The 27,274-nt window shown below is 41.9% G+C and overlaps 1 protein-coding gene across 1 annotated transcript in view; it reads left to right on the top strand.

Moving 5' to 3' along the window:
• Positions 1-26,293, top strand: part of GCC2 (GRIP and coiled-coil domain containing 2) — an 84,672-nt gene extending 58,379 nt beyond the window's left edge. Inside the window, exons 13-23 of the mRNA XM_075852671.1 lie at positions 4,277-4,439; positions 6,725-6,825; positions 6,925-7,002; positions 7,604-7,741; positions 16,962-17,083; positions 17,531-17,707; positions 20,173-20,390; positions 21,730-21,924; positions 22,567-22,712; positions 23,322-23,523; positions 25,422-26,293. Coding sequence (XP_075708786.1) covers positions 4,277-4,439; positions 6,725-6,825; positions 6,925-7,002; positions 7,604-7,741; positions 16,962-17,083; positions 17,531-17,707; positions 20,173-20,390; positions 21,730-21,924; positions 22,567-22,712; positions 23,322-23,523; positions 25,422-25,492 — 1,611 coding nt within the window. The 3' untranslated portion in view covers positions 25,493-26,293. The remainder of the gene's footprint in view (positions 1-4,276; positions 4,440-6,724; positions 6,826-6,924; positions 7,003-7,603; positions 7,742-16,961; positions 17,084-17,530; positions 17,708-20,172; positions 20,391-21,729; positions 21,925-22,566; positions 22,713-23,321; positions 23,524-25,421) is intronic.
• Positions 26,294-27,274: the final 981 nt, after the last annotated feature.

Below are 27,274 nucleotides of genomic sequence, written 5' to 3'. Positions count from 1 at the left end.
AGGAGCACATATTTTGCTTTAAGTCTTAATAAGGCATACGAGGTGTTAAATAATTACTATTTATGCAGGAAAACCTTACTATAACTGATAACAATGCTTCCATGCGTAAGCAGAGAATGTAGATAATTCTACTGATATTTTACATCATACACCGAACATAATCCAATCCCAAAAATAGGAGCCACGCTGTAAAAAAGGCTTGTATGGCGGGTGCTAGTCTCAGGGGATTTGACTCTGTCCCCTTAAACATCCACAAAGAACTCCAATGAGTTAAAGCAGCAGGCCAAGTAGATAAAAAAAAACTGCCTTTAACCACCCAGTGTTCACATCTACTTATTGGAGTTCTTTTGTGGATACACTGAACATAAGTGTGGTACCCTACAGTGGCGGATTAAGTAGACCACAGGCCCCGTAAATACAGACCCCTTAAACTATTACAGACACCAAACCTCCTAAATGCAGACCAGACCCCCTAAAACCCCACACAAAACATTTTTTTTCTTAGCAAATAGTTTTATTTTTTTAAAAGTGGTAAAACCTAAAACAAAACATATAAAATTGGTATCGCCGTAATCGTATCAACCTGTAGAATAAGGTGAATATGTAGTTTCTACCGCCTGATGGACACCGTAAAAACAACCCCCCCCCCCCCAAAATGGTGTAATCTGTTTTTTGCCCATTTCACCCCACAAATTATTTTTTTTGCAGATTCACAGTATATTATGCAGTACAATAAATGGTGCCACGAAAAACTACAACTTGTCCCACAAAAAACAAGCCCTCATATGGCTATGTTGACAAAGAAATAGAAATGTTATGGAAGGCGGGGAGGGAAATTCGAAAATTAAAAACTCCTCAAACTAACTTTTTTCCTTTTTAGGGGGGAGGGATAGAAAAACCCCCTGAAATTCCAACATTGTTCTATGCGTTTTAAATTCACGCAGTTCACTGTGTGCCGTAAATAACACGTTTCCTTTATTCTATGGGTCGGTACGATTATGACGATACCACATATATGTAGAGGTTTTTTATGTTTTATGACTTTTGCACAATAAAAATTTATTTGTTTTTGCATTGTCTCTTTCCAAGAGCCGTCATTTTTTTATTTTTCCGTCACTGTAGTGATATGAGGGCTTGTTTTTTGCGGGACAAGACGTAGTTTTGATTGGTACTGTTTCGGGGTACATAGGACTTATTGATTAACTTTTATTATGACTTTTTGGGGGGCAATGGAGAAAAATAGCAATTTCGCCAATGTTTTTTTTACGGTGTTCACCTTGTGGTTTAAATTACATATTAACTTTATTGTTTGGGTCATTACGGTCGTGGCGATACCACACATGTGTACTTTTATTTATTTTATACACTTTGACTAAATAAAACAACTTTTTATGGGGAAAAAGGGTCTTTATTTGTTGTTTTTTTTCTGTAATTCTTAAGAATTTTTATTTCACATTACTTACTTTTATTTATTTTTTTAGTCCCACTAGGGGACTTTACTTAACGATCTTTAGATCGCTGCTATAATGCTTTGGTATACTTAGGCAATAATGCTTTGGTATACTGTCCGTGTAAAACTGACAGGCAAACTATTAGGACGTGCCACTCGCACGTCCTAATAGGCATGTGCCCAGGGCAGACCTGGGGGCTTTTATCAGGCCACCGGCTGCTATGGCACCCCATTGGAGACCCAAGATTGCATTTGCGGGCTGCCGATGGATGAGGGGGAGCTTCCTCCCTCTGTAAAAAAAAAGTTGAATGCCGCGGTTGCTATTGACCGCAGCTTTTAATGGGTTATTGGAGCAGGAGCCCGGCTGTCATCAGACAGCTAAGCCCCAACTCCAGCCTGCACGGCACACCCGTGCAGGACTTAGACTGGGCCGCCGTGAAAAGGCATATTGGTGGTCACTAAGGGGTTAAGGGGTTAACCCAAGCAAGGCCCAGACCTTTTACATACCTAACCTACTGCTCCCAAAGCACCACCTACATATAGATGCTTATCTAAGCAGTAGATTAGTCCCCGTTCTGTACATGATGACCTGAAGTAGCTGCTTACCAGTGTGCAGTTGATAGAGGTGCCGCCACTTCCCTTACGCCTCATTCACACGACAGGGTCCGAGTGTCGACTGATAAAATGGGCCGTTTTTCCCGGCCGGTTTGCATCCGTTCCAATTCCGTTCCGGGCCGTGTTGCCGTTTTTAACGGCCGATTTTGACCCGTTTTGCATCCGTTTTTTTTTCCCTGTCCGTTTTAAAATCAGATGAATTTCATTTAAATTTGTTGCCACACACAGCCTTTTGTAGGTGATGCCACCCTGCCCCCTGTAGGTGATGCCACCCTGCCCCCTGTAGGTTGCACCCATCCCCCCCCCCCCCATTCCAGGAGAAGTCACTGACTACACTGTCCATATATGGACAGTGTAGTCACTGACTTCTCCTGGAGAGGAATTCCCTGCCACAGGTCGGGAATTCCGCTTCAGAAGTGAGTGACGTCACTGTGTCCATATATGGAGAGTGTAATCACTCACTTCTCCTGTAGCGGAATGCCCGGCCATAGATTCGGGGATTCCGCTGCAGAAGTGAGTGACTTCGCTGTGTCCATATATGGACGGTGTAGTCACGCACTTCTCCTGTAGCGGAATCCCCAATCCCCGGCCGGGCAAAAAGACCCTCCTCCTCACATGCACTCTGCACTGTGAGGAGGAGGAGAGAGAGCGCGCGAGCGATGGAATACATGGCCATCACTCGGGACACATTCCGGTGATGGCCGTGTATTACCCAGCCCCATAGACTTCTATGGGAGCCGGGCGGCCGGGTAAATGGATGAAAATAGGGCATGTCCCATTTTTTGACGGCCACTTTTCCCGGGCCGTCAAAAAATCGGCCGTGTGAATAGCCCCATTAGGGGTCTATTGTTCCTAATGCAGCCGGGTGACGGCCGATTTATGAACGGCCGTCACCCGGCCGGGAAACCCTGTCGTGTGAATAAGGGCTTACATCGCTCTTTTACTCACCGCCTCACGTCGCACTGCAATGCAGTAGTGTGCCTAGACTGTCCAATCAGCTGCAGCCTGCTTCGCAAACAGCTTTTTCGCTGCTGCCAGCACAGCCTACCATTTGGCTGTAAATAAGAAGCTTTCTCATTGGCTCCGCCGCTCTTCCGCACTAGTTCCGCTCTTCTGCGCTCTGGTTTAGTTAGCTTCAGTCTTATGCGTATAAAAACGCATGAGACTTTTTTTAAAGCGTAATATTGCCTGAACAGGCGTCCATGACGTCTGTACATGCATTAATGCGACCTCTGGTCTTTCTCAAGCCTAATAATGTCCACACCATTCCCTTGATGTAATCACAAGGAATACGGCATGAGACCTGCATATACCAATACTATCCCATGAACACACAAATAATTTGTCAACAAATTTACATATGTTGTATCAGTGAAAACAATATTATATTCAGTCATTCGAGCAATACATATCCAAAGTATAGATTAACCATAGCATACCAAATAGCGTCATATACTCTGATCTATGTAGAACTGATCTATGTGTGATCTTGCTGAAATCTCACAACCCCTTTTTAAGGAGTTCAGTGTTAGAACATTCAACAACGCAAATATTACCTGTTTCAATGGATTACAATTCTAAATTCCTGGGGTAATCTAATACTTTATGTAAGACTTCTTGTTAGACAATGATTATTGCAGGATAGTCCTCCCCAAAATTGATAGCCCTTAAATTTACTCCAGAATCTAAAATAACTTTGAAGCAAATGGTAAAAGAAGCCCATAATGAAAACATAAGGAGAGATAATTAGAAGTAAGAAATTGTGGGTGCATCCTTGTTTAAAAACCGGTCTCATCAGTAAGCTTATGCTATTATTATAAGGCAGCAGTCCCCAACCCAACTATGAGTGATGGTCAGGAGCCCCATTTAAGTTAATAAATGTTAACATACTAAACGTGGAGAAACACAAAATCTGGAAATGTAAATTTGTAGGTAAATATTTCAGTTTGAAATTTTACCACGTTGGTATTCCACCACTCACAGTGGCACTCTTCTGGGCATAGTATACGTCTGTAATATTGTTAATGTGGATATCCTATTGTAGCATATTGCCACAACTTAGGGATCCTACGGCGAGCTACAAAGCAGGGTGGTGCGAGCCACATGTGGCTCCTGAGCCACTGGTTGGGGGACCACCTTTATAAGGGAATAACTACCATTCGTTATTGTAGAAAAATATATTTTTGTCTTGATGATCATTGTTTGTTTCAGGATGCTCAGAAAAGCTCACTGATGGACATGGAAATGGCTGATTACGAACGCTTGGTCAAAGAGCTCAACCAAAACATTAGCAGTAAGAGCAGCCAGCTGCAAGACTTGGCGCAGGAGATCCGTGCGCAGAAGCAGAAACAGGAAATTCAACAAGAAGAAATATGTAAGAAGCGTATTCTTCATATTCTGCAGATAAATTCCTCCACCGTTTCCATTAGACATCATCTCATCCTGTTATGACAAGCCATTCCTCTACCCTTCTATAGATCTACTCTGGAGATGTGTGAATCTTGTCTCTGCGGATCTTTCTGCAGAAAATCCTCAATGTATTGTTTGTTGTATGCTTATTTGTTTGTCAGTGAACACAATGCAGAAAGCCCATTTTCCTTTAGGCCTCGTTCACACTGAGTTTTTTGCAGGAGGAAAATTCTGCCTCAAAATTCCGTTAGTGATTTTGAGGCAGATTTTGTCCTTCCTGCATGTCGTTCGCCGCGATTTTCGCCACGTTTTTCGCTTGCGCCCATTTAGTGCTACGGGCAAAAAAACTCAGCGATATACGCTTTCTGCCTCCCATTGATGTCAATGGGAGGTCAGAGGCCTAAACGCGCAAAGATAGGGCTTGTCCCTTCTTTCTCCCGCGAGGCGGTTTTACTGCTCGCGGGAGAAAACCGCCCCCACCTCCCATTGAAATCAATGGGAGGCGTTTTTGACGAGTTTTGCAGAGCGGTTTCCGCTCCAAAAAGCTTGTCAAAATACTCTGTGTGAACAGGGCCTTAAAGTGTACCTGTAAAGTTTAAAGTTTTACGTTGCCGTTTTCGCATTGAAAATAGAAGCCTTTTCATAATGTATAGTTATTACCAATATCCTATGATTTTCCTCCTGTGGTCCTGTCTTCAGTCGTATCTCCTTCTGGTTTGCCTGCTGTTACTTGAGCTCTGTACGCTCGTTGTCAAGAGTAATCCGTATCCAGCTCAACAGACGCCGGATACAGATTCTAGGGAGAACAGATGCGTCTTGGGAGTCACGCAGGAAGAGTGTGTGCTCCCGATTCAGGCTTCTGTTAGTATAGAATAGCGGCCACTGAGAGAGAGAGGCAGTAGATTCTGAGCGCTGATTGGATGCCATGACGAGTGCGTTCATGAGCAGACGTTCTTGGCAACACGAAAACTAAGGGAACAGTGCAGGGCACCGTTCCCTTAGCTCACGTCAGGACTCAGTGACCGCCCATTTGCACAGCCAGCCATAGCTGAACATCTATGGCTAGAAAAGAACCATGGGGGATAACTGCAGACAGGAGTACAATTTATACAGTGTTTTTAATTGTATTTCCAAGTAGGATTAAGCTATGTATTTTTATTCTTTTTGGGCCAAACCTTGGAGGTACACTTTAAGCACATTTTGTTCTGTACTATATCGATGTCTTAATTTCTAGTTATACAGAATTGTAATAACATGGCTTCTTTCTTCCAAAAACAGTGCCACACCTGTGTACAGGTTGTGTGGGGTATTGCTGCTCGGTCCTGTTTACTTCAATGCAGCTGAGCTACTATACCAGACACAACCCACTGACTGGTGTGGCGCTGTTTCTGGAAGAAAGTAGCCATGTTTTCTAATTCTTTACAACCCCTTTAAAATCCAACCTATCCAATCCTTTTTTTTTTTCCCTCATGAGAGACATTGAGGGACTAATGTGCGTTGGCACATATTGGATCACCCATCCAAAATCTAATTTTATATGGCCACAAACAAACTAATGTGAATGGCGTTTTACATCCTTTTGTTTCACGTGGAGAGAAGTGTCGCCAGAAATGAAACCACTTGTCTCCTCTTGTTCTAATTAAAAATAGTAATTTTACAGCTATATGAATAATGGACTGCAGTGGGAAATCTATTCTGATTGCTTCTGCCAAAGATCCATGTCCAAATTGGTTTACATTTAAGAGTAACGTGAGTAGGTAGAAAATAACGTAATGTGTGCAGAGGAAAGACCTTTTGTTGACTGGTTGCTGTAGGTTTTTGTTTCTTTAAAGCTTTGTTTACATATTTGGCATATATTTTTTAAGCCAAAACCAGGAACGGAACCTAAGCTGAAGAGATATATAAAGGAAGGACTTATACGTCTGCTCTCCTCGATCCAAATTTTGGTTTTGGATTAAGAAATGCATGCAAAATCTGCACGAAGTGAACAAGGCCTTATGGTATGTTTACAGCTGGCCGATTTGTTGCAGGAATTTCTGCAACTGAAAAGCCCATTCCATACGTCTGAATGGGGTTGTTTCTGCAACATGTGCATCGATTTCTGCAAACCCCAATTAGGTAAATAGGACAGTCACAGAAATGTCTGCAACAAACCCACTGCATGTGAATAGAACTTGAACTCCAAAAATGGGGAAAAACACCCAAAAACTAAACTTGAATTTTTTATATTTCCTGTATTTTGTTTACTAGCATCACTACAGGCAACGGTGGAACAGCATGAGGAGCGCAGTACAAAGATGAAGCAACTGCTGGTTAAGACAAAAAAGGAGCTTACGGATTCTAAGCAGGCTGTAAGTACAGTGGTGTCACATGCCGTGCGGATGATTGTTTTCTGATTTAGTTTATATTTTAGCTTATTGTTGATATACTTATTTCATGGTCTTTCCCAGGAATCTGGTCATTTGATACTCCAAGCCTCACTGAAAGGGGAACTGGAGGCGAGTCAGCAACACGTGGAAGCTTACAAGGTAAAGTTATTAACCTGGCCCTCAGTTCATGTTTTTCCTGTAAGATGTCCTTTAGGCCTGTTGGGCTTCGTTCACATCTGCGTCAGCACTTCGTTCATGGATTCCGTCTGACCTTTCCGTCAGAGGAACCCATGAACGGAAACCATAGGTTTCCGTTTGCATCACCATTGATTTCAATGGTGACTGATCCGTTGCAAATGATTTCCGTTTGTCACCGTTGTTTAAGGGTTCCGTCGTTTTGACAGAATAAATACCATAGTCGACTGCGCTATTGATTCCGTCAAAACGACGGAACCCTTACACAACAGTGACAAACGGAAACCATTTCCACAGGATCTGTCACCATTAATATCAATGAAGAATGCAAATGTTTGCAACTTCTAAGATAGATATGATGGCAAATATTGTTGTGAAATACTCCAGACCTGTGGAGATCCATAATATACAATATGCTTCATGTATCAAAATGGTCTCCGGAAAGATGTGCCCTCGTTGAACCTAAACAACCAACCAGGGTCAAGATTCCATTTTTCAATGTAGCTATGAAAAACTATATGTACAGTCATACCATCTATTATTTGGGCTGATTTACTTTTTCTAGATTCAAGTAGCAGAACTGACATCGGAAAAGCACAAAGTACAAGAGCAACTTAGGGCATTGACCGAGCAGCATCATCGAGCAGCTAATACATACCAACAAAAACTACTAGCCCTTCAAGAGGAGTGCACGGCTGCAAAGGTATGAAGGCTCTTTATTTACCCACTGCATATTTGGTGGATACTAAATAGCATATGATAAGTGACAGACACTCTGATTGTAGCATGTTGTCACTTATCAGTTAATGTGCACGTGGCCAGCACTACAAGCTTGAGTCTAACGCCCCATGCACACGAATGTGCTTTTGTGGCAGCAATTCCCCTGAAAATCCACGGGAGAATTGCGGCCCCATTCATTTCTATGGGGCCATGCACACGACCGTAGTTTTTACGGTCCGTGCATGGCTCGGGAGCCCGCACCGCAGAAAGAACGGACATGTCTTATTACGGCCAACTTCTGCGGTCTGGACTCATTGAAAATAATGGCCGCGGCCATGTTCATTGCCCGCGATTTGCAGGCGGCTTGCGGCTGACAGTCCGCTGCCGACCGACCCGAAAATCACGTGTGCATGAGGCCTAAGTATATTCATGTATTAACACTCCCACCACTGATACCGCACTTTTCTCCCTATGCACAGTAATCAGGAGATTGCTCTATTTTTGGTTGCCTTGCCTCCTAAATTTTTAAAAAAAAAAGTTGCATGTACCCCAAAATAGTACCAATAAAAACCAAAGCCTTTATACGACTGCCGATGGGGAATAATAAAAAAGGTATGGCTTTTGTAAGGAGGGGATGAAAATACATCCTGATGTGCAGGCCAGAGGGGAACATTCTTTCAGTTTCAAGAGGTGGTTATCAAGGCCCTAATATTTGGGAACCAGGAAAGGGGAGCGCCCAAGAACATCTGCTCGAAACGAGGGTGCCCTGATTGTACCAGGGCAACACTTTCCCAGTGAAGTTCCCCAAACTGCAAAAAGGAGGTCCCGAAAATGATGTAGACTCTGGACTGTGCATAAGGGATGGTTTTAAAGCATACCACACATCTATGGATTATTTTTATTTTATATTATTACACCACTTTATTATGCTCTTATTTACTACGCCCAGCTTACATATGCAACCATATTGTAAACTGAAACACCAAACAAAACTACTACCTAGCAAAAGAAAACATGCAGCAAAAGCCAAATGGCGTTCCTTGCATGCCTGGCACTGTGCCCAAACAGCAGTTTACATCCACATATATGGCATTGCCATACCCGGGAGAACCCATTTAACAATTTATAGGGGTGTGTGTTTCCAGTGGCACAAGCTGGGCACGACATATTGGGGACTTAAAGGGCATATTGCGAGAAAAATGTTCACTTTGCACCATCCACTGCGCATTAATTTCACCTGTGTGTCAAAATGCTCACTCACCCTTTGGAAAAAGCCTTGTGTTGTGTAGTTTCCAAAATGGGGTCACTCTTCTGGGGTTTCCACAGAACTGATGAATGTAACATAGCGCCCAAACCCAAATTAACAAAATCTGCGCTCCAAAAGCCAAATGGCTCTCCTTCCCTTTTAAGTCCTGTCGTGTGCCTAAACAGTTTAGTGCCACATATGGGGTATTGCCGTACTCCAGAGAAAAAACACCACATATTTTGTTATACAATTTCTTCAATTACCCCTTGTGAAAATGCTAAATTTCTAACTAAACCTACATATTATTGGAAAAAATTTTACATTTTCACGGTCCAATTCTAATAAAAGCGATCAATTACCTGCACGGTCAAAATGCTCACTGCACCCCTAGACAAGTTCCTTGAGGGGTGTAGTTTCCTAAATAGGGTAGATTTTTGGGGATTTTCACTGTACTAGTACCTCAGGGGCTTTGCGACTGCAACATGGCACCTTAAAACCAATCCAGCAGAATTTGTGCTCCACAGGCTAAATGGCGCTCCTTCCCTTTTGAGCTCTGCCATCTGCTCAAACAGCAGTTTATGACCACATATGGGGTATTGCTGTACGCCGGAGAAATTGCGTAATGAATTGGGGGGGGGGCTTATTTTTCTATTTCCCTTGTGAAAATTAAACCTTTTGAGCTAAAACTAGAAACTACTATAAAGTGAAATTTTTACATTTAATTTACACTTCGCTTTAAGAAAAAAAAGGAAATCGATTTAAAAAACGATGCCAACATAAAGTAGACCTATATTAATTAACTATTTTGTTTGGTATGGTTATCTGTTTTACAAGCGGAGAAATTAAAATGTAGAAAAAAAGCTATGCCCCCAAAGTTCACCACTAACATAGTACAAAATGTCACGAAAAAAATATCTCCGAATCGCTTGGATAGGTAATAGCGTTACAAAAGCTATTCCCACGTAAATCGACACCAGATTTGAGAAACGGTTCTCTTTTAGAAAGGCCAAAACTGGCTGTTGCGGTTAGGGATTAACATACAAATTCTTACCTGCTATGCATAATTAAAGCAGATCTACATGATCGCCACCCCCTCCCTTTTAGAGGACATCTGTTAGGGCTTTTGTCGCTCCCCCCCCCCGCTCCCCCACACTGCTAACACGACTAGCTATGGGGAGACCAGTTTAGGCCTAGCTATGTCGGCGTTGTGACTGAAATCCTCATCCTGGAGAAGGAATTTTAGGAATAATCGTTTTAATCTTCACATGCTAAATTGGAAGTGTGCGACTCTCCACTGTAATTCCACCCCAAATCCCCCCCTCTGCTCTTGAGTGACAGCTCTTGGATCACACATCGTATGAGGCTGGGAACTAGTAGAGCGGTCAATCGAGCAGTGGGGAGGGGCAGGGGACGAATTACAGCAGGCGGACTGGACGTTTCCTATTCAGGGAGTGAAGATTAAAACACCTTTTCCAGGATGAAGTTTTCAGCCACAATGCACAATGCGCACATAGGTGTAGGGGAGACAGGTTAAGGCATACCTATCTAGTGTATCTAGAGATGTTAGCAATGTGTATGGAGGGGGGGGGGGCGAAACTCCTTGCAGACTCTTTTTAAGGTGGTGTATATGTGCAGTAATAAAATTAAGCCCTCTATGCAGAGAAATCCTGGTAAGCTTGTATTTATACACAGTAGCCAATCTGAATAGGCAGAGCCGCAATACAGTGTTTGGAAGAGGGCTGCAGCAGCTACGCTGGGATCACTGATCATGCCTCTGCCCTTGAAATGTAAATAGTCGGTAACATTAACCATGGGAAGTGACATAGATATTGTACATTAACTTGAAGCAAATAGAATTTAAAAGGTCAGTGTCCTATCAATTGCTGCCTTGTTACTTCATATATACAGTGTCTCCCTCGTCATATCTTGCTAACATTTGTCACCTTGGTTCCCAGTTCCCTAGTCCTGTATTTGTCTCCATAGCTTCCCTATTTTTTAATCCATATCATTCCGATCTAACTGTTTATAGTGTCTGTTTCCCCTGTCCATTATGCATTTTACAGGTTTTTCCTCCCTTCAGCTATTTTTAGGAATTTAGCTGTGTTCGATATTGTAAAATTCCAGCAATGGGTTATGATTAGAAATAGTAAGAGGCAGCAATTTCAAAAGTGCTGAACCATGAAAACTTGTCTAGTGCGTAAACAGTGGGGGGTGTCAGACCTTCAAACACTGGGCCTTAAGAGAGCGAAGTAAAAACATGGGAAATAATGAAATGAGAAAAATGTGGAAAAAAAAACCTTCTGCAGATGTTCCTCTCCTTGAAGCCTGCCACTTGGAATCTGTCACTCAACTGAATCTCTCCAGATTGCACTTTAGAGCAGTTGGTACTTAGGCCACATGTTCACATCTGCGTCTGGCCATTCCGTTGTTCTGCTCTGTCAGAGGAGCCGAAGAGGGGAATGCCGGACACAACGGTTCCATTGCAACCCGGACACCACCACGGCATTATGCTGTATGGGGGCAGCTATGGGCGGGGATAGAGGCGTGGCTTAACAGGGGAAAATGTGAATGTTGGGAGGTATGCTGAAGGATAAAGATTTGAAATGGTAAGGAAAGCTTAGCCCTTCTACCCTTCCCGTGATCCTTTTCCTGCCTTTTTTTTTTTTGTTTATAAAGGGTAAAACCGCCATTAAACCCCTGCATGTGTCATTTTTAGTCTTTGTTTTGCACAAAAGGGCGAAAGAAACCAGCTGAATTGGATTCCAATGTCTCCGTGACTAGAAAATGTATTCGCATTGATTTTTATGAAATGTAATGGTTTTTTTTGTGCAGTAGGCTATACTCATTTTCTCTAGATGGAATTGTTTACTAGTGTAGTATGCCATAGGAATTCAGTATTGAATGCGATCGTACTGCGGGGCTGCACTGACATCATCCAGGTGGACAATAACATATGTGAAATGGCTGAGATCTAAAAGAGGTTTTATGTAAATATGGTTTCATCACTGTATCATGGAAAGATCTTTAACTTTCTAATATATTGTGTTTTCAATTGGTCATCGTTTTCAAGATGTTTGATGTAAACAATTGGCCAGGCCGTATGAATTAAAGTGGCCCCTTTAAAAAGTTTGTTATTTTGGTTGTAGATATTCTTGTTGTGCATTTTTCATGGCCTCCACTACATTGTCCTGTCCGATCTCGCATACACTGCATATATTTTGAGGTCTTCTTTCATGCTGGCTCTCCGTCTGTCGAGCTGAATGAAGCAAGTTGTGCTGGCGGTTTCCCACTGCTCACATCTGCTACCCATTGACCTCGCGCTTCCTGTTGTACAGTGCTTTGTTTGAACCAGTGACATTTCCTGTCTTCCACTCCTCCATGTAAGAATGTGAACCATTACCAAGACACTGGGTTTCTCTGATATATACTACATGTCACTCGCACCTTGTGCTATGAAATACCATAGATGCATATAGCCCAGATATACACGGATCTCTTTAATCTGAGGTGAAACATTAAGATAATTTCTTATTTTTTTTTACTTTACTGGGTGGAATTGATAGAAACCCCCCCCCCCCCTCCCTCCCTAACATCCCTGAGGAGATGGAAGGTCAGCTGTACAAACAAAAATGGAGTGAGAGATGAACATTCTGGTACAGTAGTAATAATGGGAGATTTTAACTACCCAGATATTAATTGGGGGTCATCTGCTTTATCTGCAAAGGGGAGAAAATCCTTTAACTTTTTGCAGGATAATTTATGGGTCTGACAAGTGAAGCTCTTTTGGATCTATTGATTTCTAACAACGCAGGGCTTATTGGGAATGTCACTGTTCATGAAAACCTCGGTAACCGTGATCACAATATAATTTAATTTTGCCTAAATTATAAAAAAACAAATACAAGCTGGGAAGGCAAAAACATTTCATTTTAAAGAGGCTGTCACCACATTATAAGTGCCCTATCTTCTACATAATGTGATCGGCGCTGTAATGTAGATTACAGCAGTGTTTTTTTATTTAGAAAAACGATCAATTTTGACCAAGTTATGACCTATTTTAGCTTTATGCTAATTACTTTCTTAATGCCCAGCTGGGCCTTTTTTAGCTTTTGACCAAGCGGGCGTTATACACTTCTCTCCATTCATGTACTCAGCACATAGTGATCTTGCGAGATCACGATGTGCTGTCACTTACTCACACATTAACGTTACTGATGTGTCTTGAGAGTGGATGGACATCACCTCCAGTCAGGACGCGATGTCTATTCACAATCCCGACGCTTCGGTAATGTTTGTGTGGGACTTAATGAGAGCAAGTTTGAGATCTCGCGAGATCACGCTGTAAATGACCGCTTACAGCGTGATCTCGCGAGATTACGCTTGCTGTGCTGTAAATTCCACACAAACGTTACCGAAGTGTCGGGATTGTGAATAGACATCACATCCTGGCTTGAAGCGATGTCTATTCACTCTCAAGACACTTCGGTAACGTTAATGTGTGAGTAAGTGACAGCACATCATGATCTCGCAAGATCGCTATGTGCAAAGTACATGAATGGAGAGAAGTGTATAACGGTGATTGGTCAACGTCATACACTTCTCTTTACAACGCCCACTTGGTCAAAAGCTAAAAAACGCCCAGTTGGGCATTAAGAAAGTCATTAGCATAAAGCTAAAATAGGTCATAACTTTAAAATGTATCGTTTTTCTAAATAAAAGAAACACTGCTGTAATCTACATTACAGCGCCGATCACATTATGTAGAAGATAGGGCACTTATAATGTGAGGACAGAGCCTCTTTAAAAAGGACAATTTGAGGTTGAGGGCTGTACTTCAGGATGTAAGGGAACAACTAATGTCAAATAACAATACAAATGCTAAATAGGAGTGCTTTAGAGGCAGTGTAAACTACTTTTGAAAGCATTTTTTTTTTTTTTATCATTTTGTTTTATTTTAAACATGTTTTGAATTGAGTTTTATTAAAAATGTTACTGTTTGAGATACAGCTTCGATATAACTTGTATACATAGAAGCTGTATCTTGGGGTTACAGACGAATCCGGCAGCTCAGCAGGACTGACGACTTCAGTAAATGCGCGTCCTGCCTGTCTCTGATATAAAGGATCCAGCTATTATCGAAGTTCATGGGTAAATTAAGGACTATAGGTTTAGAAAATGTAGTTTGTAATTGGATTAAAAATTGGCTCAAGGACCATGTCCAGAGAGTTGTGATCAATGATTCCTGCTCTGAATGGTCACCTGTTATAAGTGGTGTACCCCAGGGTTCAGTGCTGGGACTGCTATTATTCAACTTATTTATTAATGAGGGAGAGAGCAGGGGTCAGCAACCTGTGGCACCGGTGCCACAGCTGGCACCTGGGGCATGGCTTGCTGGCACACTTCCCTCTCCCAGTGTCCAGAACCGTTGTGTGCTTGGCAGCGCTGAACACCTGGAGAGAGAGCAGTGCTTCATTGTGTTTGTCGCTGCCAAATACTTGGCAAGCACAAAATGCAGCATTGCTAGCTCTCCTGGTGATCAGTGCCGCAAGAACAGAGTTCAGTAACCACTAGGTAAAAGAAAAACTTAGCAAAACTTGACAGCTTTCTCTCCTATGTGCACCCCCCAAATCTGGTGTTCAGTAGCCGTGGTCTCTCCTATGTGCACCCCTCAAGCAGGTGTTCAGCAGTTGCTCTCTTCTGTGTGCCGTGCCCCCAAGCTTGTATTCGGTAGCCACGGTCTCTCCTGTGTGCAGTTCCCCCTAACTGGTGTTCATTAGCCAGTTTCCTATATGCACACCCCACGCTGGTGTTTAGTAGTCTTGCATGCACCACAGATGGATCACCTTTGCAAAGAAAGTCAGGGAAAAGGTCACACTGAAATGTAAAATGAACTGTCACATATCTTATGACTTTCATGTTTGCGTGGCACACAGAGTACTTCATTGATTTATTTATTTTTTTCTTTTATTGGCACACCATACAAAAAGGTTGTCTACCCCTGATAAAGAGGATGGGATTAATAGTACTTTTTCTATTTTTGCAGATGACCCTAAGCTATGTAGTATAGTTCAGACTATGGAAGATGTTCAGAAATTACAAATTGACTTGGACACACTAAGTGTTTGGGCATCCACTTGGCAAAGGAGATTATAATGTAGATAAATGTGAAGTTATGCATCTGGGTACCAACAACCTGCATGCATCATATGTCTTCGAGGGAGCTGCGCTGGGAGAGTCACTTGATGAGAAGGATCTGGGTGTACTTGTAAATCATAAACTAACAGCATGCAATGTCAATCAGCTGCTTCAAAGGCCAGCAAGATATTGTCGTGTATTAAAAGAGGCATGGACTCGCGGGACAGGGATGTAATATTACCACTTTACAAAGCATTAGTGAGGCCTCATCTAGAATATGCAGTCCAGTTCAGGGCTCCAGTTCATAGAAAGGATGCCCTGGAGTGGGGAAATATACAAACAAGAGCAACTAAACTAATAAGGGGCATGGAGAATCTAAGTTATACGGAAACATTAAAAGAATTACATACATTTAGTCTTGAAAAAAGACGTCTAACTTGTATAAGTATATAAATAACCTGTACCAAAAATATGGAGAAAAGCTGTTCAATGTAAAATCCCCTCAAATCCAAGGGGGCATTCCTTCTGTCTGGGGGGGGGGGTTCAATCTCCAGAGGCGGCAAGCCTTCTTTACCTTAAAGGGATTTTCTCATAATGATTAGCAAGCCCCAGAATGTGAATGGAGCGGTACTGCTCCATTCACTTTATATGGGACTGCCAGAGATAGCTGAGCGGTGAGTACAACAATTTTTATTTGTGAGAGAGGACAAAGTATAACTTTTAATAATAATAATTTATTCACTTAAAAATCTATGCTCATTCTTGGCTTAGGAGTCCAGTGGGTGGTCCTACTCAGTGATTGATCGTGAACTCTGTATTAACACTCGTTCAGGGAAGGCTGTAAATCACGGTGTAGGACCTTCCACTAGACTACCAAGACCAGAATAAGCAGATATTTAAAGAAGCACTCCCAGAAAAAATGCACCACATTGTAATTGAGATGGCATAAACAAAATACTGAGTGCTTTTTTCATGTATCTTGATCCTCTGTTCGGTCCATCTGTTAGACCACTTGATCCCAGATCTGACTCCAATTTCCACAGCGTCTCCTATGTGGACCGGAAGTCCGTTTCTCTATTCATTCCTATAAGACGCTCAATGTCCGTCTCCTAAAAATGGATAGAGAAACGGACTTGATTCCCACAGCGTCTGCTGTGTGAAGCGGGAGAGTCAGTTTGGGGGTCATGTGGTATAATGGTAGGACCAAACGGAAGCTGAAAATATATGAATAAAGCGCTCAGTGAGTTTTGTAACCTTACTATTGTTTATGCTTTTCCCACAAAGCCATATATTAATCTGCTCTGCTCCTCATGCTCTATAACATGCTGCCGGCAGATTGGACCGCACGTTCAACGTGATTGTATTGCAAGACGCAAAGTGCACAGTTCTATTTCTACACTACAGTAGGTATAAGAGTGAGATTGTACAGATCATGGTTGTAGGGGACGAGGTTATTACGTCCGTAATTGACGGACGTATTTCGGCCGCAAGTCCCGGACCGAACACAGTGCAGGGAGCCGGGCTCCTACATCATAGTTATGTACGATGCTATGAGTCCCTGCCTCTCTGCAGGACAACTGTCCCGTACTGTAATCATGTTTTCAGTACGGGACAGTAGTTCCACGGAGAGGCAGGGACTCCTAGCATCGTACATAACTATGATGCTAGGAGCCCAGCTACCTGCACTGTGTTTGGTCCGGGACTTGCGGCCGAAATACGTCCGTCAATTACGGACCGAACATGCTCGTGTGAATCCAGCCTTAGATTGTAAATGAATAATGACATAAAAAGTAAAAATTTTCCCTATTCCTTTATTTTGCAGGCTGAACAGGCTGCAGTCACTGCTGATTTTGAAGGCTACAAAGTCCGTGTTCACAATGTGTTAAAGCAACAGAAGAATAAATCTGCATCCCAAGTTGAACAAGATGCTTTCAAAACAGAAAGGTAACTTTATGGTCCTTTCATGAGTTGGACTACAATACGGTTTACAATGTAGAGGCGATTTAGTTCAAAATTAAAGAAAATGGTCCTTTCATTTCATACACTCCAAGGATCGGAAGCTCCAAAATGAGTGGAAAGGTCACCAGTGTGAGCATTTGACAACCCTAAGTGGTGGCTCACTTCCCAATGTATTCGGCTGCAAGAAAGTGGTCACGCCACAATTGTGCCCTAACGAGGCCCAATTTGGAGAGAATTCTGAGCCTCCCAGGAGTTACAAATAGCAATAACTCATCCAGGTGCCATTGAAAATATAGTGTATATATAACCGAAATGACCTATTAGTGCAGAGTGACTTTAATGCTATTACTAAAGCAAAACTGCATATTTGTGTTTTTCTTTCTTATCATATTTTGAACTGTTAGCGCATTTTAATCTTTTGCTTGGCTTCAGGGAGCATTTGCAGGCAATGCTGGATCAAGTGAAAACCAAGCTCCAAGAAACACAGCGCATTTTACAGGTGAACACAGCAGAGCTACATTCTCTGCAGTCAGAACATGACATGCTGCTGGAGAGACACAATAAGATGCTGCAGGAGACTGTTACCAAGGAGGCCGAGTTGAGGGAAAAGTGAGTCCTTCTTTTACAAGACAAACTAGAAATGTTTACTTTAGGCACTTGTGTTTCATTCTGTTGCATTAAGCTTCATAATTTCCATGGTGGCTTAAGACCCTTTTACACAGGCCACTGATCGGGAAAACGAGGGTTCATATGAACACTCATTCCCGATCATTGCCCTGTGTAAGCAGGGCAACGATCAGCCGACGAAGGAGCAAACGCTTGTTCATCGGCTGATCGCATCTTTTATGCTGCACTAAATATTATCGCTGTCTGCAGCACGTATCCCTGTGTTAACAGAGGGATGTGCTGCAGTCATGATGGAAATGCATGGGGACGAACGATCGTACTAATGAGCGCTCGTCCCCATACGTAACCAATCCTTGCTCTTTGTGAAAGGAGCAAACGAGCGCCGATCGAGCTGTCTCGTTGATTGGCGCTTTGTTTTCACGGCTCATATCGGCCAGTGTAAAAGAATCACTAGAATGAAGGGGCCTCCATTGTGCTCCTTTGGCTTATAGCTTGAAGACAGTGGAGCTTTTATGTCTATGCAGTACCTCCATGATGCCTCTGAAATATCAGAAGATATGTAAAAGTGTAGGTACACTTTAATGGACACTTTAAGAGTTTAACTGAACATTATAAACCACACCTAACTGTTGTTAAAGTGTACACATCACGGCACATTGTTTTATTAATAAAAAGATACCCTATTAAAGTACTATTTTCCTAAATTTATGTAATTTTAAAACAAATGTAAATAAAAATCGGTATGAACGTACTTTCACTATGCACATGACCTGAATCGCTACAGGAGTTGGGTCCCAAACTTCCTTATTTGATGTTCCGGGCATCCCCTGCGAGTAGACACAGCAGGCTCGAGTATTGCGAGATGTTGCTGGTTATCGCAAGATCTCATATACTGTGTAAAAGAGCTCTATATACTGGTATTGATACAGCCGTTCCCGATTGGTAACTGCTATATTAATACAGTATACAGAGCTCTTTTACACAGAACACGATATCCATGCTTAATGATCGTAACTGCTAAATATACCCCTTCCCTGCAAACGGACATAACTGTAGGGCAGTTTTAGACGTACATTCCCGCAAATGAGCGTACAGTTATGACCATTGGGTGGCACAACAGGCACAGGACAAGTGCCCGTACAATCTGGAGCTGGTGCCGGCTGCAATATATAGTCGACATCCTGCTGCAACGGCCAAGATCAGAGCTACCCCCAGTCCAGGCCGTTTAAACCCTAAGATGGCGCGATCAAAAGCGATTGTGGCATTTAGGCTCCCTCTTCTAACACAGCCCGCCAGCGACAAGATAACGGGGACGCCTATGGGTTGCCATGGCAGCCAGGGGCCTAACAAAGGCTGTTCCATGGCTGTTTGCCTGTCAGTTTTACAAAGGAGATCTATTAGGCTGTACCACTGACCGGCATTAATGCTTTGGTTTACTAAGGTATACCAAAGCATTATGTCCGTGAAATAAAATGAAGTTAAAGAGAACCTTTCACCGGCCCATACATGTGCCGCATGTAATTGGCAGGGCTTCACAAACACTGTCTCACTTGAAATAACTTTTCTAACTTCCTCCGTTATTTACATATCGGTGCTGTTATATTTGGCGCCCGATATGTAAATAACCCCCTGAACTGTCAATGGGGCGTTTCTATCTAACTAAATGGCAAGGGGGCGTGATCTCTTCGCTCTGACACTGTCCAAACGGCTATGGACTGTGTCAGGACGGCTTGCGCTGTGTTCCCTCCCTGCGAGAACACACGCACGGAGAGTGCTCTCTGCAGAACCACAAGTCTGATTAGACCGTGTCAGAGTGAAGACATCACGCCCCCTTGCCATTTAGTTAGATAGAAACGCCACATTGACAGTTCAGGAGCTTATTTACATATCGGGCGCCAAATATAACTGCACAGATATCTAAATAACGGAGGAAGATAGGAATTTTTTTTCATGTTAGACCGTGTTTGTGCAACCCTGCCTATTACATGGTTGACTTAGCTGCACGTGTATGGGCAGGTAAAAGGTTCTCTTTAAAGGGAACCTGTCACCAGCTTTTCACCTGTTAAACCAGCAATACCTGGTGGTAGGGGGTGAAAAAGAATTTCTATATAACCTATAATTGTCTTCATAGTCGGCTCTGTAGCTTTAGTATTCAGCTTTACAGATATATTGAGACACATTCAGAAACATTTTCCTGACATTGTAAAGTATGGAAAACTGTGAAACCTTTGTATCGTGGAAGGTGTCATTGTCTTGTTCTCACACATCCTGAGACTTTTTTGAGCCAATGTCTCACCGCACCATTTTTCTGTTTCCAAATTGAATTTGAAGCTTTCATTTTTATATACGAACCCCTTTGTTTACTGTAACTTTCTGCGCTTACTGTAGCTTTAGACTTTGTTCCTTCTTGTGGTTTATAGACTTTCTCTTACGTTACTTTTTTTTAGGCTATGCACACAACAGTCCGAGAACATGATCCTAAAGACCGAGCATGCTGAAACGGTCAGTCAGTTAAGTGCCCAAAATGAGGCACAGCGGAACAATTTTAGGGACCAAGTGAGACATTTGCAGGATGATCATAGGAAGACTGTGGAAACTTTACAGCAGCAGCTGTCTAAAGTGGAAGCACAGCTTTTCCAACTTAAGAGCGAGGTTGCCATTACAAGTAAGTTTCAAATAAATCCTGATAATCCAGAATATTTGACATCTATTCAGTCCCATGGATGCCAGATTATAGGAATTATACTGTATATGTTTAATGATTAAGTCTGGTATCCTTAGTAATGCGGAAAACCTTCATAAATGTAATGAAAAAGTGATGTGGGGGTTCATAAATATGCCATTTGGACCGATAGGCCCATTTCTAAATGGCATTACTCCAGAAAACTTATAGTAAATATATTGCTAAATCTGCCTTACTATCTTTTTGTTTTCTTTATGGTACCAACTGGAATTCTTACCTTGTCTGTTGTGTTTTAAAATGATTATGCTTGTAGTAACGTGTACTCAGCTGGGAACCGTGTGGGAGACAAATGAGAACAAACATGTGTTTCCGGATATATAGATTATCAATTTTCGCAAGTGCGCAGAGTATTTCAGAAATGTGTCACAAGTTACATGTGCTATTTTATATGTGCTCTTTAGTGTACAGAGAAAAATCCAGTTCCTCAGAGTTAAATGTGTAATCCAGGATTAACGGGAATTGACAGGAATATCGGACAGCCATAGTAAAAGGTATAAAACTACCTTGTAAGGGTAGAACAAAGGACACCATAAAATGTGGACATAAAATCTGCTACTAAAACTTTATAGTTAGGGTATGTTCACACGCCCTATTTACGGACGTAATTTGGGCGTTTTACCGCCAGAATTACGTCCGAAAATACGGCTCCAAAGGGCCGGCAAACATCTGCCCATTGAAAGCAATGGGTCTTACAATGTTCTGTGCACACAGGCTTTTTTTTTTACTTGCCGCTGTCCAAAGACGGCACGTAAAAAGACGCCCGCGTCAAAGAAGTGCATGTCACTTCTTGAGATGTTATTGGAGCCGTTTTTCATTGGCTCCATTGAAAAACAGCTCCAATTACGTCCGTAATTGCCGCCTCGAAAAACGCGAGTACGAGCAATTACGTCTGAAATTCAGGAGCTGTTTTCTCCTGAAAACCGCTCCGTAATTTCAGCCGTAACGGACGTCCACGTGTGAACATACCCTTAGGAGACTCCTAATTGGTTATTTCTCGTTCTTCTGATCTTCTCCTTCCTGGATTCCAGGTGATCTTGTAGCTCTGTACTTGGGCTGTTGGAATTTTTGGATTTTCCTATATGAATTACTATGAAGTAGATGTGGTTGTGCTGTTTCTGTTTTGTTTTTTGTCTTTTTATCTTCTCACTCCCATAAAGAGGAGAGTAGTAGGAAGGGAAAGGCATTTCCCTGCTGTACATTTTCTTGTGTTCATTGTTAATAGTTAGGCATTCCTCTGTATATTTTTACATTTTGTCTTAAGGCACCTCAGGTTCTCAGCATTCTCTGAAGAGCTCACGGGAAAGAAGACCAGCTGATCTTCATATCCTGGATTTATACTCCATTGCCAGGGAGGAAGGAGAAGGAATGGAAACAACGGATAATGAATCTGTGTCTTCTGCCAGCACATACGTAGCTACACTAGAGCAGCTGCTCAACTCTTCTGATTTAAAAACCGGTAAACCTTTTTATTTCTAAAATATGAAGCCAATAAGACCTTTTTACCACAGGATTGGACTACTAAATCTAAATAAATGACATATCAAATTAAAATCTAAAAAAAAACGACTGCTCTCTGCACAGTTTGATCGGATTGCGTCAGAGGAAAGCAGAAAAACGAAGCCATTCCACCTAGAGCTTTTATGCTGGCAATCACTAATATGTGGACCTGCGAGGGCACAATTACTGAACGAGTTTGTGTGCAAGTGCTTAGTAGACATGACCGAAGGCAAACTATTGGCATTGTGTTCTGTAAATTCCAATCCTAAAACAAAGGTTTGTCGGTTCAACAGGGTTGACAAGGCCGACCGCCGCGCCGGCACCAAATTCGGCTGTCCATTTGCTTGTTGATGGCCGCGGGTAAAACGGCTGTTTACCTGGAAAATCGTGTAGCAGTTAATGAATACACCCTTTATGCCCGCGTGGTTTTTGCAGGTAAAGAGACGTTTTACCCGCAACAATGCGCGGCCATTAACATTCCATTTGATAGCGGTGGCCGCTTGAATGCCGCTCCGAGGCCTTACCCTAACCGCTGTGAAAACTCTTAAATTGTTCACGTGATGACATTGTATTTGATGAATTGCTTTTAATTTGTTTTTAGCTGCAGACATTCCTCAGTGGCAGCCAGAACTTTCTAAGGAAGAATTAACAGAGCAGCTCAGCACAACATCAAAGAGCGTCGAACATCTGAGTGGTCTACTGCATGAGACCGAGGCAACCAATGCCATGCTCATGGAGCAAATAACAGTAAGTCCTGTTCTCTCTCAATTTACCGTATTAGAACGATCTTTTTCTATAGTAAGTTCACTGAGGGCTGTTAAATAGACTTGCTGTAAAATGTAAAGGTCTGCACTTACTCTTCAACAATAAGGTAGCATAGCAAAAAAAAATGTGGCCACATTGTTTCTCTGCTTAGCATGTAATTATTTATATTTATTCATAAACGGTCTAGATAATTTTTCATAGAAAGTTCTAATGATGTGGGATGCTAATTTTCCAAGTTCATGGGAGGGGTATACTGTATGCATTAAGAGGACTGTCCCAACTGGGCATGTCGTAGAGAGGAGTCGCCGTTTGGAACATTCTCTATTAGCCAGAACCAAGAACTGCTCCGGAGAACTCGGCACGGCCATTAATTGGAACAAAAGCCATTTAAGACTGACTGCTACAGCAGAAATGTGTGGCTGCCCGTATCTTCCCGGGCTATATGCGTATCCGCTGGGCATCTCAGCATCTGGACCTACCTGATATGATTGTTGGGCGGCTGTGATCTGAAAAGAGATTGTTCAAGTTGTGTCATTTATTACATGTGTCTCAGTGTTCTCCTTTTTGTTGGACCACATTTTCTTTTCATAGCTCTTCAAGAGTGAAATCCGCCGTCTAGAAAGAAATCAGGAAAGAGAAAAGTCTGTTGCGAATTTGGAATATCTCAAAAATGTTCTGCTGCAATTCATTTTCCTCAAGGCAGGCAGTGAAAGGCAACGTCTTCTCCCCGTCATGGACACTATGTTGCAACTGAGTCCTGAAGAGAAAGGAAAACTGTTTGCCATTGCTCAGGGTAGGACACTATTGTGATGTGACAACAATGATGCATTGCATGGGTGGTTTGGGAAATATGGGGACTGGGGAGATTTATCACTAGTGTCTTCGAATAGATACGTGTACATATTAATGAAAATGGAGCAAATTATTCCAAATTTATGAAATGGCACATTTCACACCTTTTTCTTCCTTAAGGCTAAAGTACATGTACACAAAAAAAAATGGTGTACCTTTTATCATAGCCCCATCACTTTCTCCAAAAAACATTGCTTAGAAAAACACAAACGAGCAAAAACACATTTGATGCGCTCTGTGTTCTATTTTTGCCATGTTCTGCTATAGAATTCTAGATAATGTTGCTTAATAATTTCCAATGTGCTCTGGGCTTCCGTCTTAAAGAGACTCTGTCACCACATTATAAGTGCCCTATCTCCTATATAAGAAGATCGGCGCTATAATGTAGGTGACAGTAATGCTTTTTATTTAGAAAAACTTTCTATTTTAAACCACTTTATGAGCGATTTTTAGCTTTATGCTAATGAGTTTCTTAATGCCCAAGTGGGCGTTGTACAGAGGAGTGTATGACGCTGACCAATCGGCATCATACACTTCTCTCCATTCATTTACACTGCACTAGCGATATAGTTATATCGTTATGTGCAGCCACATAAACACACTATAACATTACTATAGTGTCCTGATAATGAATACACATGACCATCCAGCCTGGACGTCACGTGTACTCAGAATCCTGACACTTCTGACTCTTTTTTTGTGAGATTCAAGCAAGGTAAGCGTAATCTCGTTTGAAATGACAAGTTACATCGTAATCTCGCAAGATTACTTTTGCCTAGCTGTAAATCTTACAGAGACGCTACAGACCTGTCAGGATTCTGAAAAAAACATCACGTCCATTCTGTACAACGCCCACTTGGGCATTAAGAAACTTATTAGCATAAACCTAAAATCGCTAATAAAGTGGTTTCAAATAGATTGTTTTTCTAAATAAAACGCATTACTTCGCCTACATTACAGCGCCGATCTTCTTATATAGGAGATAGGGCACTTATACTATGGTGACAGAGCCTCTGTAAAGAGGCTCTGTCATCAGTTTAATACTTCTCTATCTCCTGCCTAATCTAATACACGATTTTATGCTGATAACTACTGTTTTTATTTTTTTTTCTGATGATTTTTACATCTGTGCAAACTTTTTGTAAAAGCCCAACTGGGCATTTTTTTTAGTTCGACCAAGTGGGCGTTGTAAAGAAAAGTGTATGACTCTGACCAATCGGCATCATACACTTCTCCTCATTCATGCCCAGCTGTATTCCCAGCACAGCGTGATCTTGCGAGGTCACGCTGTAACGTCATTTACTCCCTCAGTTCCTTCACCGGAGCGACGGGAGAATAACCAGACATCGGCTCCTGCCGAGCCTGGACAATTATCGTCCTCCGCAGCAGTCACGGCATGGCTGGAGGCGATGTCTGGTCATTCTCCCGTTGCTCTGGTGAAGGAACTGCGGGAGTAAGTGACGTCACAGCGTGATCTCGCGAGATCACGCTGTGCTGTGAATAAAGCTGGGCATGAATGAAGAGAAGTGTATGACGCTGATTTGTCAGCGTCCTACACTTTTCTTTACAACGCCCACTTGGTCAAACTAAAAAAAGATGCCCAGTTGGGCTTTTAGAAAAAAAATTGCATAAATATAAAAATGATCAGAACTTTGTCAATAATAAAAGTTTTTACAAAAACAAGCAAAGAGTAGTTATCCGCATCAAAGCGTTTATTAGATTAGGTAGGAGATAGGGACGTTATAAACCGGTGACTGAGCCTCTTTAATTTCAGCAGTCACAAGCATGCGGGGCTCCTAATTTAATCGTAACATTTGAATGTTTCTTTTTGCTCTTTAGGAGAAGAAGAGTCGGCTTCACAGCCAGCTGGATGGGCCTCCTATCTCCACAGCTGGTCAGGCCTTCGGTAGTTCTACGGTCATAGATGGGTCCATAACAAAGTTTCCATTTTTGCACTATCTGTTGATTCCTTCTTATTTCTACATCTTTGTGTAACTGTCTTCATTATGAAACTGGAATCTCGTAAAATGTCTATTCAAACTGAAAACAACAGTATTTAGTGGGAAGATAATAAGCACAGAACACTTTCTTACAATGGTTTACTGTATTTTCTTCTTTAATTTATGTTTTCTTTAGGATAATATTTCGATTCCATGGCCTGAAAACCATATGTACAAAATCATTTCTATTGCAGATTATTTTTTTTTTCTTCAATTTTTCTATAGCAAGCCGGAAATTTGTTATATATTCTATGGCTTTATGTGTTACTTTACATAATCTGATGAGAACCAAAGAATGTATATGAATCCGATGAGTAGCTTTTTACAGTGATCTAAGGATAGCGGCTGACCTTAAAAATGAATGAAAGGGGGATGCATATACACAGCACTGTGTCAAATGACAGCTGCGTAGATAACGTATCCTTTGTAGTTGGGTTTAGAAAATAAAGATAAACTTCTAGGAATTTGCTATTAATTACAATGCTTTTACTTGTTCTCCACATGTGTTCTGCGTTTATCTGAATCACTCCAGCTATTGTGTTGTAAGCTTTGATATGATGTTTACCTCTTCTATATGTACATTTAGTGTCGGTACAAAGTGGTTTATTAACAGACTACGTAGATTTATTTTACACTGACCTTCTTATTCTGTTTACTTAAAGAGACTCTGTCACCACATTATAAGTGCCCTATCCCCTACATAAGGAGATCGGCGCTATAATGTAGGTGACAGTAGTGCTTTTTATTTAAAAAACCGATCTATTTTTACCACTTTATTAGCGTTTTAGATTTATGCTAATGAGTTGCTTAATGCCCAAGTGGGCGTTGTACAGGGGAGTGTATGACGCTGACCAATCAGCGTCATGCACTCCTCTCCATTCATTTAGGCAGCGCATAGGGATCCTGCTAAATCCTTATGGGCTGTCTTCTACTAACACATTAATAATACTGAAGTGTTTAGACTGTGAATAGACATCCCACGGGATGTCTATTCACAATCTCTGCACTTCGTTACTCTGTCTGTGGTAGTTACAGCAGAGGACGTGTAATCTCGCGAGATTAGGCGGTAAATGACAGGTTACAACGAGATCACGCTTCCTCGGCTGTAACTACCACAGAAACCGTAACGAAGTGCAGAGATTGTGAATAGACATCCTGTGGAATGTCTATTCACTGTCTAAACACTTCAGTATTGTTAATGTGTTAGATCGCCATGTGCTGTCTTATACTAACAGGATCCCTATGCGCTGTGTAAATGAATGGAGAGAAGTGTTTGACACTGATTGGTCAGCGTCATACACTCCCCTGTACAACGCCCACTTGGTCTAAAGTGAAAATACACCCACTTGGGCATTAAGCAACTCATTAGCATAAATCTAAAAATGCTAATAAAGTGGTAAAAATAGATTGTTTTTCTAAATAAAAAGCATTACTGTCACCTACATTACAGCGCCCATCTCCTTATGTAGGGGATAGGGCACTTAAAGAGGCTCTGTCACCACATTATAAGTGGTTATTTTATAAGCCACAACAAAGCACCTTGGTCCATTAAACGTAATTGGGAGCATATATGGATTTTCTTGTCTTAAGGCCCTATTACACTGGCAGGGAAATGAAAAACGTACAGGTTTCCTTCCCCACAGATGTAGCTGACTGCTGGGGCTCCAAGCAGGGGGATACTTTGTGATTTGC

This window comes from Rhinoderma darwinii, chromosome 2 (assembly GCF_050947455.1).
Source record: "Rhinoderma darwinii isolate aRhiDar2 chromosome 2, aRhiDar2.hap1, whole genome shotgun sequence".
NCBI lineage: Eukaryota > Metazoa > Chordata > Amphibia > Anura > Rhinodermatidae > Rhinoderma > Rhinoderma darwinii.
This window is presented reverse-complemented; position numbering and strand designations above follow the sequence as displayed.